General features: G+C 37.5%; 1 protein-coding gene and 1 long non-coding RNA gene across 2 annotated transcripts; both read right to left on the bottom strand.

The window, feature by feature from the left end:
• Nucleotides 1–401: 401 nt before the first annotated feature.
• LOC122641453 lies at nucleotides 402–17401 on the bottom strand. The gene is made up of 3 exons (XR_006329906.1): nucleotides 17391–17401; nucleotides 973–981; nucleotides 402–472 (listed from the first exon to the last, which is right to left on the bottom strand). It is a non-coding gene; the product is annotated as an uncharacterized LOC122641453 (long non-coding RNA).
• On the bottom strand, nucleotides 14733–17085 carry LOC122641452 (WAT1-related protein At1g43650-like). The gene is made up of 5 exons (XM_043834688.1): nucleotides 16894–17085; nucleotides 16645–16824; nucleotides 16023–16437; nucleotides 15348–15499; nucleotides 14733–14935 (listed from the first exon to the last, which is right to left on the bottom strand). Exons 1-5 carry the CDS (start codon nucleotides 17073–17075, stop codon nucleotides 14746–14748), a joined length of 1119 nt encoding a protein of 372 aa, XP_043690623.1. The 5' UTR covers nucleotides 17076–17085; the 3' UTR covers nucleotides 14733–14745.
• Nucleotides 17402–17994: the final 593 nt, after the last annotated feature.

Genomic DNA, 17994 nt, shown 5'->3' with positions numbered 1-17994 from the left:
ATTCAATTCATCTCCAATACATGGGAATTGAAAGAAGCAGAAAAAAAAGTGCCTCCAACTGTTTATTTTCTTGGATATCCTGAACTTGACTAGTAGTGTCCACCAAAATAGCTGCTTCTTTTAAATATTAGGGCTAGAACAATGAGAGAGCAACAATCCTCCCAATGATGATTTGTGTTGATGAAACCAAGTGCTAAGGTAATTTCATCGATGAAATCATTGTGTTGTGCAAATACCTACATCAAGTTTCAAATAGATGTGAAAGATTGCTCGATAAGCTTGGAACAAAGAGAAACTGAAGATCAGAAGCTTTTAATAGAACCAAAAATAAAATTGAAAAATATCACCACTCAAAACTGTAGCATGGCAGCATTTATACTTGAACTAGCCAATGCATTGGCTAGAATGCATTGTCCCTGTCCCCTGTCCTTTCACTTTTCCTCTTGAGGTATCCTTCTCCTCAACCATTGCCCTGAGCTTCCTAGAATTGTCTAGAATGCATTGGGTAAGATCTTTAAATGTCAAATATAAGGTTTTTCTAGCATTATAGCTTATAACAATTAAAACACTCTAACAGGTAAAGTAAAAATAATGATCTTAAACTAAGCAAATTATATACCCTGTATGGTGTTATGTGATCAATGGGCGTTATGGTTCTTCAAAGTCATTTAGAAAGGTAAAGAACATCAAATTTCAAAACCATATGTAAGAGAATCAAATTAAATTTCATTCTGAAATACTGCAAAATGGAATAAAAAAGCCTTTCTAGTCAGTAATTCAGAAAGCAAAACCAAAAGGGCATCCAAACCCAATAAAAAATCCTCATGATGCTCAACAAATCTAAGGTTAAAAGAAGATGCAATGGTCCAAAACCAGTTGGAAGTCTATTGGATTCATCTAAAAGAAGTTGTTATCAAGATTATGATAGAGCAAAACTTTCATTTACATATAATTGCAAGTCTTGCATTCCACCTAGACTATCTCTCCATCTGACAACTTCAAAATAAGGAATCCATAAAATGTAAAATCACCCAGACCCAAGGCTGGGGTCCTGAAGTCAATATGCTACTCCACCATGAGATCACCAATGGAAGGCAAAGGAAATGTTCAGCAAGGACCTCTTTGACGGGTTGAGGACCAAAAGACCTTTTGCTGCTAACTGATCCATCAGATCATATTAGATTAATGCCCCCCCCCCCTCACTGAGTTTGTTGAATCTTGATATAGCAACATCTGATCCTTGCAATGAAAAGGGTACAACTAAAATACGACAACAGAGAAGACAAGCCAAGAAACCCTGAAACTGACATAAGGAGAAGAAAAACAACACGAATGAAGAAGCCTCACGTGCAAAATTCTTACTTTTTCAGACACATACGATTGAAGAGTATACAGTGCTCAAAATCCCAAATCTCAAAACAGACTTCCAAAAACTTTGACATTATAAATGTGAAAGCAAGATTGAAGAAGAAAACCTCTACAAGGAATGAACTGAGATATCTTAGGGCAGTCTCTCGGAGTTCTTGCTCTTGAAGCTCCACAATGACTTCAGGGATGACCATTGAGGTTTTCATGCATTTCATGCTGTGTTTCCTTTGTTCCTTTTTGTGGGATTTCAACACGGAAAGTTCTGTAAAATGAAAAAATCCATTAATAACAAAACCATAGACTCAAAGGAATATTTACAGTAGAACATAAGAAACAAACAAAAACTTTAAACATCAATGGAACATGACTAGAGAAAGAGGGATATTGTTTGAGACAGTTGGTTTCTGACCCTTCTTGGACATACATTTCAACTTCTTAGGTTCAAATCTTATAGTCTGATTTTGAGCTGTAACAACTTGACAGCTACTATGGCTTCAATGGAAGGGAATGCAAAACAAGATTCATATAGCCAAAGCAAATCAGTTGGGATTCAAATTTAGTTGCCTTAAAACATGATCATCCTTGCATCAATAAACGAGTCATTAAGACCTACCACCTCAGTAGAAACTAAGAAAAACCATATCCTAAAGTTTCACCACATGCAACCCTACATCTAAATCTAAAATGTGTAGAATAAAACAACAAACAAAGCACCATTAACTTAGTCAACAAACCACTTAATCAAGCAACAATAATATCCTAGAGTTGCAACAACAATATCCGACAGTTTCAACAACATTATCTTGAAGCCACTTAGGGAAGAAGCATAATGAAAGCTTTTATTTCATAATCTTCCCAAAGAATTTTCCACAGGACTCAAACATGACATGAATAATTAGAGGAGCAGCCCACATACACCCTCACCAGCCCCCAACCTGCATTTCTTGCATCATGAAACCACCAATCCATAGCCCTGCAAAAAAATTTTAAACAAATTAATCCTATTTTGATCAAGAAACTGACAAGCACTAAAGAAATACATTAAGCATCTCTTCAAAAGCCAAATAACCAACTTACGAATGAAAATGTTGATAGAATGATAGAACAAGCGATCTGGATTGTCATGCTGATACACAGGTTCTAGTACTTCAAAATCTCTAGTGATTTATATAGATAACTCCCACCATTTTTTTTAGAGGTGGGGGGGTGAGAGGATTCTAATACCAAATTTGACACAATAAAAGGAACTATCATGATCTAAAAATGCCATGAAATGCTACTCTCCCAGTAATTCCTATCGTCATCCATAGTCTAGAGAGATTTCAAACTAGTTGAATTTCTGATGCAGGTCCAAGCACGAGAAAGAAGAAGAAACAGCCCTCAGGGCTTATTGTTGGAGCCTTAGTTTCCCAAACAAAAAGAATCAGAAACAACAATTTAAGAAAAGCATACAAGGTTAATTAACCAACCTTGATCTTTGCTAGCATGACTTTGAACTTGGTCTCATGCAGGGGAGGGTTGCAAGTTAGGGTTTTAGATAAGATAGAGGGGTTTCAGGGAAGGATTGGGGGGGGGTTTAATGGACGGCGGTAGGATCACCATGGATGCTTGCTTTGTCTTCTTCGCGTCTGGAAATCACTTCCTCTTCTCCAGCATCTACAAATTGCCACAGTATGAGTCATTAAGACCTACCACCTCAGTAGAAACTGAAGAAAAACCATATCCTAGAGTTTCACCACATGCAACCCTGCAACTAAATCTAAAATATATAGAATAAAACAACAAAAAAAGCACTAATAACTTAGCCAACAAACCATTTAATCAAGCAACAATTCTATCCTAGAGTTGCAACAACAATATCCAACAGTTTCAACAACATTATCTTGAGTTGCTCCATAGCACAAGGAAATTATAGCACAACATAATGGGGAATTGTTTCTCATTAGACAGCAATATGAATCCCATAATGAAGTAATTTGTCATTATTTAATCCACATCTCACAACATAATAGTTCTTAAAAGAAAGTGCAAACAAAAGAAGATGGAGAGGCCAGAGTACAATAGGCCTCCCAAGTAAAGATAGTGAAACAAGATCCATAACCGACCTTATTTAGCCAGGATATTGGGTAGTTGAGTTGATTATATACAGAGAACAAAAGTTGCTAACAAAGTGAACATGTCTTAGAAAGAACAACAGGATACAACAGAATATTAGTAAATTCTTCTTTGGCTATGTAAAGGTGGTGGATGATCTCATCTTGTAAGAATTCCTGAATTATTAAAAGCCACCTGCAAAAAATAATTCACCTGTCTGTTGTTATGGAACTGATCAAATTATTAAAAGCCACTTGTAAGAGATAATTCAAGTGGTTCATTCACTATAACCAACTGGTTTGCCCGAGTCCTGACATGACTTCAGTCAAGGTGCACTGTGTTGCCGTTCACATCAGGAGCACATAGTGTTGATGTGCACATCAGGTACACATAATTATTTGATACACAATACTAGGGAGAAATGGTATACATTCACTGAGTTACATTGCTCTATTGGAGTTGAGTTGTCATTTTGTTATTTTGGTTAATAGCTTTAGTTTCCTTTGATTATGGGATTAATTTAATTTCTGATTTTTAGGAGTCCGGATAGATTGGGTTTCCTTTGATTGTGAGATTTTATTGGGTCACTCTCCTATAGTATCACTCTCAGAGAATCACTTGTCAATTAATAAAGCAATATAAAATGCTAATTTTCCAACTCAACCTCACGAGAACTCAAGGTCATATTAACTCCAGAACTCACACAAATCAGTTATAATCCACGGCTTCCAAGCATCCAATGCAGACAAGGAGAAAGAAAAACGAAATAAAAAAATAAAAAATAAAAAATAAACTAAAAATTACCATAGAAGACGAAAATCAAACTTTTAAGCAGCATAAGTATTTAAACAAAACAAGATCTGACAAGCATTTACCTTCAAGGAGCCTCTCAAATCTCCAACGTCCAAAACAACATATTGAGCACTTTATGTCGACAAGTTTTGAAGCCCTAACTCCTTGAAATTTTGATAAATTAGAGCTCCTGAGCTTTCTCCTCACAGAATGTGAGTATATTTAAATCAAATCAAACGGGAGAAAATTGACGATTCTGTACCTGAAATCATGAGAACTGAGGTCGATAACCAAAATGCTTGTTTTGATTGTTATAGGGTTTGGATTTTATCACACATAACAGTAGCATAATCACAATTATTTTCAGGCTATCAGCAACGTCCTTGTGAGAAAATGAAGACGGGAAGCAGAGAGAGAGAGTGTGGAGAGTGATGAAATGTGGTATGCGACCTCATTTACTCCTTTTCCACTCTTTTGGCGGGATTTTTGGCGGGATTTCTATGGTTTCATCAAATTTGTGTTCAGATTTTGAATGTCTTTAAATTTTGGGTTTTTTTGATGATGGATTCGAGAATCGGCCCATGAATCGGTTCGATTCAAGATGGCTAATGAAGAAAATGAATAAGAATCACCCGGTTTCAATTCAAATCAACTGACTCTTAAAACCATGCATGTACACTAGTCCCATAGATTGATTTGGAACCATTTAATTAGGGTTGTCAATCAATCTACTTAGGACAAACAGTTTGACCTGATTTTTACAAAACTAAACACCAATGAATTTACCCTATAAACTAGCACTATGGATTAATTTGGGACCATATGATTTACAGACCCTTGTCAGTGCAAGGAATCAAATGGTTAACATGAGAATTTTTGTAGGATCAAATAGTTGACCTTATCAATCTTAAGGAATCAAATGGTTAACAAGGGGATTTCAGGGATGCAAGGTCTATTCTTGGACAGCACATGACAACAACATAGACTTGCCCTAGGGGTGTCAAACGGTCAGTTCGGCTTGGTTTCGGTCTCGGAATGATGAGACCAAAACCGAAAGCATTAAAAAATTTTGGTTTTTGGTTTTGGTCAGATCGATCTGGTTCGGTCCAGTTTTCAACCGGTCCCGTCATACCCCAGTCCAAAACAAATCCAATAAGGAACTGTTTGGTTTTGGTATCGGTATCGGTTTCAGTCTAGTGCGGTTTCGATTTATTATGATTTTTCAATATTGGGTTAATGCCGGTTTAGATCAGTTTGTTTTCGAGTTTGAACCACAATGAAATCTTAAATTTATAATTTAGAGTGAGGAAATATTCGATAAAAATATTTAAATTCACCTTCCCCAAATCAAATATACAACAAAGAACAAGAAAATTGATTTGATATGTTCATGTTGTAATCCAAACAATCCAATGAGGATCGATTCGGTTCGGTCCAGTTTTTTTGATCAATCTTAACGGTTCAGGCTAGGTTTGATTCGATATGTTCATGTTGTAATCCAAACAATCCAATAGGACACCCTGAACTTGCCCTATGGATTTTAATCCTCTCCAATTCCCTAAACTGTGCAATTTAGCGTGAAGATGTTGACACTTGGCAGCTTGAACATCCAACAGTCCGAACTCATTGACTTTGTTTTTTTTTTTTTTTTTCTTCTTGAGCTCGACACTGTTGGATGTCCGAATGGATCTTATTTTGCCTCCTCTATGATCTTATTAAAATAATATAAATACTAAACACCGATGAGTTTTTTTGGAAAAACAATGTGACATTAGTGTTTTTTTTTTCTTTGCCACTTGTCACATGAGCTGACATGTCAAAAAGTTTATTGGCCAAATGACCTAACCCGAGTGGATCATACAATGCATCCTCTGTTATCGTGGTGAACTTTTTTTTTAAATCAAACACCAATGGATTTTTGTGTGCAAACAATTTGACATAGTTTATTGGATTTTTTCCACCACTAATCACCGAGTGCCAACATGTCAAGCAAGGGGAACTGATCTAAATGCCGATCCAAATGAGTCAATACGTTGCCTTCTCTATTATCTTGGTTAATTTAAAAAAAAAATTGTAAAAATCAATATGATGCTTACTCTATTATCCTAGTTATTAAAAAAAAAAAAAAAAAAAAAACTATATACTGATAGATTTTTTTAGTACAAATAATTTGACTGATTTTGTTGACTTTTTTTTTTCTCTTTCCATTTCACATGGGTCGACATGTCGACAAGGGGAACTGAACAAAATACCAATCCAAGTGGATCTTATGATGCTCTTCTATTATCCCTAACAAATAAAAAACACTTTGAACACAAATGAAATTTTTATAAGGGTTCCAGGTTAGGGTTTCAAATAAAAGAGAGAGGTTTTTAATGGCCGGCAGTAGGGTCACCATGGGTACTTGCTTCGTCTTCTTCAGCGTATGGAAATCGCTTCATCTTCTCCGACATCTGCAAATCGCCACAGCAGGAACAGCAGAGTAGAGGGCTTGTTCAACGATGAAAGGGACGGTTCCCTTTACCACGGCCAAAGGGTAAAATGGTCACTTTACTACCCTTAAATTTGAGCCTTTAAGATTTTTCTAACCCATAATGTCATTACTAAAACGGTGAATGACTAATAGAGAAGGGCTACTTGTAAGAAATCTTAAAATGCAAGGGGTGTTTAAGTAATAGTTTCAAAAGTTAGGGGTGTCAATCAATCAGGCCATGGTATAGGGTGTGTACAAGTAATTTATCCTAGACTTAATAACAATATATGAGTCTTGGTGGATTTGAACCACCATATCTTGGGGAATTCCCAAGTGCTCTACCTGTTTGAGCTAAAGACTCTCATACAAGAAAGCAAATGAGAGCAATTATAATTGAGAAGATTCACAACTCAACAAAAATCAAAGACACTGATTTGGTCCGGAAAATTCTTGTTCAAAGACCATAAAAGATCGGTCCAGTGTAAATTGTCCATGGACATGAAAACTGTCTTTGGAGTAACCTCTCCACTGTTGAAAAAGAACATTTAGGAAATGGGTTTGGGTGACTGATAAGCTGATAGATAGATTTTGGCCACATCAGCATAGTTAGTAAGCTTGTTTGCTTTCTCACTTGGATCTTTATCAAGAACTTTTGCTCAGAAACATGATGGGGATGGAAATTGGCTGTTTTGGTAACTGGTCATAGTTCAAAAGGAACATCTATGAGTGAATTTTTTTTTTTAAAAAAAGGACTATTTTCAGGTCAGGGGGGAGGGTGGCTAAAAAATGATATCAAGATAAAACCTACAAATCACATTTAATTGGAATGAACACTTTAGCCTGACTAATGGTACAGTTACTGAAATATGAGAGAAGCTTGACTCCGTTTAGTTACAGCAGTATGGGAAGAAGAAGAAGAAGAAGAAAGATCAAACCCAAAACAAATGCTATTGTCAGCTAGTAAATCAGCATCTGAGTTCTCTAAGAAGAAGCTCAGGGAATGTCACACTAATTATCTCAATTGCAGTTGACCATGTCGGATCTCTGAACCAGTTGATTATACAGACTTAAGACCATTCTCTAATCCACGCAGGTATGTGATTCATGGATCTTGAGTCATACAATAAACTCAGGACATGCCAATTAATTACATTACTTGAATCTACTTTATCAACTTTCTTAACAAGTCTGATCACTAGAACTGTTCAATTATCCAAGCTGCTACTTGATTCACAAATGCAGAGTCATACGATGGTAAAACCACTACATTTGATATAAAGAATTGGATTTAGAATTACATCTATTAAACCATCCTCCCCTTTGATAAGAACATCTAACTTAATTGGTTATATCAAGTATGAAAACATCTGTAATTTTCAAAGCCTAACATGAACTATCAGAAATCTTCTCACTTCTACTTCTCGTCATTCCCACAATCGAGGTCTGCCTTGATATGTGCTAAAACCAAGTTCTTCAGATGTATGTTTGTTCTATATAAACATAACCCAGATGTAATAAACATGATATGGATTCTCCACAATGTGGCACAGTTTCAATTTAACTGAAACTACATGAGTGCAAATGCATACAACGCACAATAATATGCCCAAACTCATTATGCATAAGATGCAACCATAACTAACACAACTTTAGGATAACAGTACCAGAAAACACCAACTATACTAGATAAAACAAAGGGCAAATCATCAGATAGCAATGGTTACACAGACAATGTATTGAGAAACAAATCCAACAACCAAATACCACTGCAAAGTATATAGATACAGAGAAGATGTTAAAATAGAAAGAAAAAAAGAAAAAACACAAAAATCAAACCACCCGTGAATGTCCGGCTGATAATTAGATCCCCACAAAAACCAAACTAAAGATCGACCTAGCAACCAATAGGAACTCGAACATCAATTTTGCTCAAGAAAGCCCTAAAATCCATACCTTTTGTCGGCTGATTTCTTCAAATTATAGTGATTGTGATCCAATTCTTGAGACAAAATAGAAATTGTAGCACAGACGTGTAAAAACGTTAAAAAATAAACTGCAAAAAACAGAGACGACTGTGAGAGAGAGAGAGAGTTGCAGAGCATGAACGTCTGCCTGCCGGCTGCCAAGGTCTACCAGGGTAAAGTCGGATTTGGGATCGGGGAGGAAAGTAGAAACTTCCGTATAGGAGAAGTATATCATAGATTACAAGAAGTTACGAGATTTTGTATCTCAAGATAGGGGTGCCCTCAAGATATTAGAAACCTTTTTTGTATTAGATGGGATCGAGCATGAACTCTGCCAAGGGAGGTTGAAACTCTTGAGTCTTAAAGCAATAAGATCTCTGTTGATTTCCAATCCCAAATCTTCTTAGTGACCTGCTTTACGCTTCTTCCTCTGTGGAGAATTCTCTCTTAAGGGTGAGAGAAATAGGGTAAAAGCACGCCCTAGCCTTCAGTCCGAGATACACTCTTCAGAACCAAAGTGAGAACGAAGCATTCGACAAGAAAAAGAGGGAGAGAGAGGAAGTATATTTGGGATCGTATTTCTTTTTTTTTCTTTCGGTAATAGGTGTCGTATATCACTCAAAATCGTATAATGTTTTGGAATTCAATTAACGAACAAGATCTATTGATACTAATTCTATGGATCAAATTACTCCTGACCATAGATTCCCTTACCTGCACCGCCGACCAGAAAACCTTTTGCCATAAAATATATATTAATATAATATATATATTATAAACTTGAAATTTCACCCACATTTTATTATATAATGTATTATATATGAAGATAATAAGTGATATAATACATTTTATTATAATGTTATTTTAAGTAAAATTAATAATTTTCTCCCCGACCCATTCCGACCCATGCATTTCTTTCCCCCTCCCCATGATCAGGGCCAATCAGGGTCAGCCCAGACCGACCTTGAGGGTGGGTCAGGCTTGGATTTTTCAGGCCCTGAGTCAGAGTCGGGTCGTGCCTGGGGCCGAGTTAAGTGGACTTAGGATTGGATTAGGGTTTTATAAAGCCCAGCCCAACCCAACCCTGTTGCAGCCCTACTCCCTCCACATCATCTCTCTCCCATATGCTGCACACGGTTCTCCTATATTTTCTAAAACCCTCTCATTTTATGTTTCCTAAATTCCTCCTAAAATATCTCTCTCCCAACTCTTCCCAATTCCAATTCTATCCACGTTTTTTCTCTCTCTCAGTCTCCCCTAAAATCTCTCTCTTCTCTCACATGCTGTCCAAGACTCCCATCTCTCCTAAACTTCTCTCGTTCACGGTTTTCTTGCCCAAAATTTCCCACGATCTCTCAATTCCATCTCTCCTCTTACTCCACGGGTTTTCCTTTTTAAAAAGCAGGCTGGTCGTCTCTCTCCCACACACGAATTATCTTCGAACCAACAAGGAGTTCTCAAGCAGCCTCGCTTCACCACAGCCGTTACAGCAACCTCACGTTTTACTTTGGGAACCAACAGCCTTCACCAACATTTCAGATCATCACCATTGCAGCCGCTCCAGCTGTCCACCTGTGTTTCATCACCATGAAGAATAGTTGCTGTTCTCTGTCAATTAGCCCCATGAGTGGCTAAGTATTTTCTGTCTTTAGGTGTAGATGAAGTATTGAACGTTGTTAATTAAATTCTGGTTTTTAGTAGACTTGATTGCTTGATGTGTAGACCATTTCATGTGAATGATTTTAATTTATTAATTTAGTTTAGAAGATTTGTTTCTGTGATTCATATTTTCAATTTAAACAATGGTTTTTATTGTGATTATTGTCGTACCGATGATAGTCTATATCTGACTGAACTAAGTGTGCAAAGTGTACGTGAAAGGCGATAGTGATCGGCAAGATAGGCTATAACTAGAATGAATTACAATTATCATTTTGTGGTTTCTTTAGGCTTATAGCTGTAATGAACCGAAGTGTGCACCAGTAATTAATTAATAAAGATCAATGTGGATCCAAAACATAAAGATAGTCTTCTCTCATTGTTTTCTTCTTCATCGATTTTTATTTGTTCATTAGTTCATAGTTTATTTTTAATTGCATTTTAGATTATTGCATTCGAAATCACTTTACATCATCTTAAGTATATTAGCCTTCCAATTCTCATGGATTCGATCCCTTCTTACCACTGTTCTAGTAGTAGCAATAGGATTAATTAATATTTTTTTTTATCCCATAACGACACGATCAGGCAAACATTTATAGGTTCCAAACAAACACAACAGTGAGATAGAAAGGGATTGAATAAGTTCCCAAAGCTTATAATGGAATATCAGCCCCAGCTCTCTGTACATATGTGCACCTGAGAGAGAGAGAGTATCCATCAAACCAATTATTTAGATTAAAATATATAATTTACATAATTATTAAGCGTGATTTAATAATGGTTCTTGGTAGTCTTTAGATTTTAACTTTAAATTATTTTTCCTTGGTAAACTAACTTAAAATTATTCACGACTAAGAAGAGAACTGGACACCCTGTTCATATGGTTATTATAATGTATGTACCTAAGAATGGAGATTCTAGGCCCAAGTGCAAGAATACATATTGTGTGTACATTAAACCAGATCATACATGAATTTTACATATGCATTATTTTCAGTTTATTTGGAACGAAACTCTCATTAATAGTGCATGATCAGTCCCTTAGCTTAAGGGGTCCTTATCAATGGGGTTATGCATTGTGAATTTTGGTACACCAATAATTGATGTCTCTATGACTGTATATCGTTGTATTGGATTTACAATGTTTGACTGTATTTGAAAAAAACATCCAACATGGAATGCATAGTCCTAATTAAGAGAATATCGAAGAGATAGACAATCTGTAATGTTGAAAGAAACATCCAACATGGAAGTTTTTTGGTATATTCACTTGTTGTGTAAGTATTGGTAAATATTGTAAGCTAATACTTGGGTAGGATTTCATGGTGGGTCCCGATTCAGATTTTCCCATTCTAATAGCATGTAATTAAATTAACCATTATTTATGAGTAGGAGTGTCAATGGGCTGGGCTGGGCTGGGCCCGCCCTAAACCCTAGCCCAACCCAGCCCCGCCAGGGCCTAATATCCCCTCAACCCAGTCCGACCCTACCAAGATTTTCCTTAACCCGACCCGGCCCTGATAGACCCTATCTTGGCCCTAATTGACCTTGACCCTGACCCTGTTTTAAAGGAGAGACAGCCCAAAACAGCCAAAACCTTGAGCCAAAAGAGGGGGACAAGCATAGGATTTAGTAGAATCTTCTAAATTAGTTATTTGTAAAATAGAATATCAGTTAAGTAGGCGACCCTCTGTCTCCTTCTCTGTTTATTTAGCAGAGGAAGTTTTGAACAGAGGGTTGTGTAGTTTGTTTGAAGAGGGGTGTGCTTCTTATTTTCAAATTCCCCATCAATGCCCGGGCATTTCACATAGTCTGTTTGTAGATGACACAATCATTTTTTCAAAAGGAGTCAAGTCTCCTCTTAAAAGGATTATGGACTTCATTTCTTGGTATGAATCTTACACAGGGCAGTTGGTAAATAAGCAGAAATTTTTTTTGTGTGTGTGGCTCTAACGTTTCTGCAGCAAGGGTAAGAATGATGGGAACGGTTTCAGGCTTTACTTAGAAAGCTTTGCCTATTACTTATTTAAGCACCCCCCTTTACACTGGTAGGCTAAGATTAGAGCTAAGTTGGTAGGTTGGAAGAGTCGTTTGCTTTCAGCAGGGGGAAGGATGCTTTTGTTTAAACCTGTACTGGCTTCGATTCCAATTTATCTGTTATCCTGTCTTGAGGTGCCAAAAATGGTTGTAAAAAGTTTTTATTCGATCTGCTCCAACTTTCTTTGGGGATCCTCATATTATGACAATAGACATCATTGGATGAGCTTTAAGGAGATCTGTAGGCCGGTGGGTGAAAGGGGTCTTGGCCTTCGTTCTTCAGAGGATATGAATGCAACCTTTATATTAAAAAGACTTTGGCGTATGACATCTGAAAAAACATTGTGGGCTGATTTTTTCAAAGCAAAATTTCTGAAAGGGGAGCATATCGTTCTGGCTCAACCTGGCCGTATCGGGTCTAGAATCTGGGGCAAAACGTTACAAATTTGAGATGTTTTCCTCTTTAACTGTCGATGTCTTATTGGTAGGGGCAATATCTTTGTCTGTTTGGATGACTGGTTGGGTGTTGGTTTGTTAATAGATTATGTGGACAATGCCTTACATAGTAATCCATATACTTTGGTGAATGAAGTTCTTTTTATGGATGGTGCGTGGGATACTAGTTTCCTAAACCTTATTGATTCTGTTGAGGTCAAAGACAAAATAACTGACGGTAATTTTATGTCTCTCAAAAGGAGGATAAGTTGGTCTAGACCAAGAACTCCAATGGAAAATTCTCTGTGAAGTCGGCTTGGCAATCCATTCGTACCGGGAGTGCTCCTATTTCTTATGCTAAGTGATTTTGGAATAATTTATTGCCTCCCAAAATTGGCTTTTTCTCATGGAAACTAATGAATGGGAAAATCTCAACGGATGATGAGTTGATGAAACTAGGGGTCCCAATGGCTTCTAAATGCAACTGTTGTGGTGAACCGTAGAGGGAAACCTCAAGCCATATTTTACTATTTGGAGGCACTGCTTCTAGAGTGTGGGATTTTTTTGGAAGATTGTTTGACATGGAGATTTGTCCGACCTAGGACACTACGAGCAAAATTACCTTTTGGCACTCTAATGATAATTCTCAGGGGGTGTGTCATTACATCACAGGTCTGGTTCCTTCTTTGATAGTGTGGGAATTGTGAAAGGAAAGGAATAATAGGAGACATGGTGAAGATAGAAGGACAACAACTATGATCATAGCCAAGGTTGGCTTGTGGTTGAAGGAGTTTAACTACCCAACCATGTTCAAAAAAAGTTCTCTCTATGAAGGATACGTTAGTTCTGCAAGTGCTCAATATTGTCCCGCTTATCTGCAAAGTCAAGGCACCTCGACCGGTGTACTAGTGCCCCCCTTTTAATAGGGTTAAATTAAATATTAATGGTGCGAGTAAAGGAAACCCAGGGTTGAGTGGGGGAGGGGGTATTATTTGGGACTCTGAAGCAAATTTGATCATTTCGTTCTCAAACTTTTATGGTCTTTATTCTAATGCGGTGGCAGAGATGTGGGTTCTTCGTGATGGTCTTAGGCTTTGCGCTGACATGGGTTTCTCAGGATGTCATGTCAGTTCAGACTCTGCAACCACGGTGCGTTTTGCCCTTCACAAATCCTGTGATTTGTGGAACTGTTGGTTTTTGTTCCAAGAGGTCCTTGACTTGGCTAGCTCTTGAGGGATTAATATTTATTCTTCTTATAGGGAAAGTAATCAAGCGGTAGATTTTTTAGGCTAATCTGGCTTGTGTAAAGTCTGTGAACACTATATTTCACTCAGGGCATGTTATTCCACAAGATCTTGGTAGGATTATTAGGGAAGATAAGGTGGGGCTTCCCGTATTCGGGTTGTAAAGATTTTTATTTGTTGGGAAGGAGTTGGATTTTTAGATTGAGGTGAGAGTGCGATACTTATGGGTAGTGCTAAGGCGGCTTATGTCCCCCCCCCCCCTCTTTGTAGTTCTTTCCTTTGCTTTTTGGTTGTAATAAAATCTCAGAGGCTTACCCGGGTCCCAGGTAATATTCGGGTTAAACAAATATCTATATCAATTAAGTTGACAAGCTGAGCAGAATTTAATCAAGAATGGATTTGAGGTTGCCAAATTAATAGCCTTTGTAGCTACTAGTACAACTTTCAAGAAGAATTTTTAGTTGGCACATTTCATTTGTAACTTTTGATTAGGAGATAGATTAAGCTTCTCCAATTGAATGTTTGTGAATATAGTTGTCTCATGTTTGCTACATTATTCACCTTTATGTCATAGAATGCATTTATTTTTTGGTGCAGTTACAAAATGCATTTGCTTATTCCATGTACCACTTAATGATTCCTTTGTATACAACAAAGCTCTTTGAAGTACAACTGGTCAGTTTTTTCCAATTGTGGTTGGGTTGGTCATGCTTAAGGGTTGATTAGCTATGGAGATCTCTAGTGTCTGATGATCAAGAGTAGAACTTTTATCATCGTTCCCAGCCTTCCCTTCACTGCAACTGTCTGTGCACTTGCCCCATAATACGGTATAAAGACCAATGACAATGAGTAATGCACCGATCAAGCTGCAAGAGACCAGAAGCAATCCATACCCATCTAAGATTGAGGCTGTAGAAATTCAATACAGATCTTCTACGGTGCCCTGCTCGTAGTGGCCTGTGCTGCCCAGACAGAGCGTCGCGTGCAATGTCCACCTTACCCCTGCTTGGGCAAGGCACTCGGGCAGGGGTAAGGAGGACATTACGCGCGGTGCTCTGTCTGGGCCGCATAGGCCGCTACGGGCAGAGCGCCGTAGAGGATCATGATCCATAGAAATTGCTATAGTAGGAATAGAATCTAGAACCTCTACCCATGTGGGGTGCTACCCCACATGGTTGAGGGCCAATGAAATTGAATCCCACACATCTGACCCCCACGTCAGATGGAGTAGAGATCCCACTTCATTGGCCCTCACCATTCCATGTTTTGTTTGCTTACCTTCCCATGTGAAGCCGCTCTGCAAAGACAATGGCTGAGAATATGCCGACAATCACCAGTTGCAAAGGAGAAAACATGGCTGCAAAAACTGGTCCCTTCTGGCTGATACACCATGTTTGTAGGCAGTACCCCAATGCTGAGGTAACAACTCCCTGTCAAGAATCAAATATCATCATAGAAAGATTTTCTTAAGGATTTTCTTATTGAAACCCCTCGAGCTGCCAAATAGTTTTTAACTTTAAGTTTTCTTTTTTTTTGGGTTTTCCTTTTAAGTATAACATAATTAAATTATTTCCAATGAGAGTAAATATTGTCATTCACATGTATACTAGAAAAATGTACGTGCATGATAATTGATGCATTTTCATCCTCTCAAGTGCGGTGCTATGTCCAGTGTACCTTTAAAGTGCATCGAACGGTGGCCACTGCACGTGGGAGGACAAAAATCCAATGCACAAGTGATAAACTTGAGATGATAAAAATTCCTTTGTGATATTGACATAATGAAATGTCACTTTCAAAATTTTTTTTTTTGAAACTCTTTGATACTCTTAATTTTTAAAAAAAAAATTTGTGAATAAGACAAGAGACAATTAAAAGGTGTCAAATTCTATCATTCCGACACTCCCATTAGTGTAACAACTATTTCCACTACAGAAATAGAAAATAACTCACACAGTAGATGATGGTCAAGAGTTGGACATTCCATTCAAGTCTCCATGATGTTGGGTCCCTTTCGAAAAAGAGAGCGAGAACCGAAGATTGCAAAGAAGCAAAGAAACAAATCAAAGTGTTCAATGAAAATGGCGCTGGATAGACATTGGAGACCAGTGACTGTAGTATGAGCCATGCACTCCAGGCAATATTGCTGGTTAGAATAAGAAGTGAACCTTTGACCCAGTCCTCTTTGTGGTGCCTTGTTGATCCATGAACAGAACCTCTAGTAATGTCGATCAATGGGCTTCTGGTGAAGCTTTTGAAGTGGTAACCTCCTTTCCAGAATATAAAAATCATAGCTCCACCAGTACATATCAATGTACCACAGATCTTTGCTCTCCCCTTAGCAGTCTCAATCCTTACTTTCTCCAACCTGAATGAATTGAAAATGTTCTCTAACCACTTCAATTGATATATGTATTAAGTAAGAAATTGACAACACTAGCTATGAAAATAAGAATTTCTTCGTGGGTTGGGGTAAGATGGGTTATGTCTCCTCCTTTGTTCTTGTTGGTTTTATATCTTAATAAAATTTAAAGACTTCCCCAGGTCCCAGATAATATAGTTAATGAGACATCACCTGAGCAGAAGTGCCATGACAAATGTGAAGCCAGGGATGACATTACTTAAGGCACTAGCAACAGTTGGGGAAGTGTACTCAAGGCCAATATAGTAGACATTGAGATGGAGAGTAGTCCCAAGTGTGGATAAAATGAAAATCTTGATCATCAAGCGAAGTGAAAGAGAAGGGCGTTGTTTCCTGCAATTTTGGCACTTTCAGTTATAAGAGAAAGCATGCATGGCAGAGTGGCAGAGCTTAATTAATTACCTCTCAAGGAAATAGGCTAAAGGGCCTAACAAGAGCATGGCAATTAGGTGTCTGTAGACTATAAAGACAAATTGACTGAGTCCCTTGTTGATGGCAATCTTCATGAGGATGTTGGATCCACCATAACCGAATTGTACCACCACCATGGCCATGTAAGAACCAAATGTACTTAAAGTCCCCATACCTTATTTCTTTCATGTTCCTTGTTATTTCAACTAAACATTTATAGACAAACACAGAAGTGAGATAGAAACAGATTGAATAAGTCTCATCCAATGCTTATTAATTATAATGGAGCAATAGAGAGGTAGAGCTAGAATAAAATTTTGTTGTAGGTTTTATTATTTAAATGGAATATCAGATTTGCAATTAGGGTTTAATAGTAATGGAATATCAGCTTAATTAAACCACTTTAAATAAGATAATAATTGTTGTGTCAAGAAATCTCCACAAGTTGTCTTCTTGCCTAGCATCCTATACAAAGGAGTAGAGAAGACACCAGAGAGCTAGTTTGCAACAGCGGGGAACTCTCCAATGCCTGAGTCAAATCTCTCTAAGCAACAATCAAGAATAATTCAGATTCCCAGTATGGAGTCATACCTGGGTTATATAGCGTTAGTGACAAGCAGAGGCGGTCCTTGAAAGAGTCCCAATATGATAGCTTCTATTCTTAGTAAGAATATCACTGGACCAAATGTGTAAAAGACACTAGCCACACTTAAAAGCCAAGTACTCTACCGTTGAGTTAACAACCCGAAGAATTCTAGAGTGTAGATACGATCGGAATTAAATCAAAAATAAAAAAATAAAAAAATTGCATCTCTTTAGGAATGTGATACCTCTTTCTTTTTCTCCCATGGTCCTACTTTAGTAGTTTCCTTATAAGAATAGGTTGACATAAGGAAAGAATAATCCATGCTTACGTAGCATAATGAGTCGCTTTTGGTAGAATCCTTATTGGTTTCGATTGTGGAAGTGATCCAGTGAATCTCTGGCCACCTATGACCTACCATATCTTATTGATGTGGCACAATTTAATTGGATAGTGATATTTAAATATAACAATAATTAATAAGCTTTGTAATAGGGTTTAATAGAAAT

Source organism: Telopea speciosissima, chromosome 10, assembly GCF_018873765.1.
Source record: "Telopea speciosissima isolate NSW1024214 ecotype Mountain lineage chromosome 10, Tspe_v1, whole genome shotgun sequence".
NCBI classification, from domain to species: Eukaryota; Viridiplantae; Streptophyta; class Magnoliopsida; order Proteales; family Proteaceae; genus Telopea; species Telopea speciosissima.
Note: the sequence above shows the minus strand (reverse complement) of the source record. Positions and strands in the feature narration are given on the sequence as shown.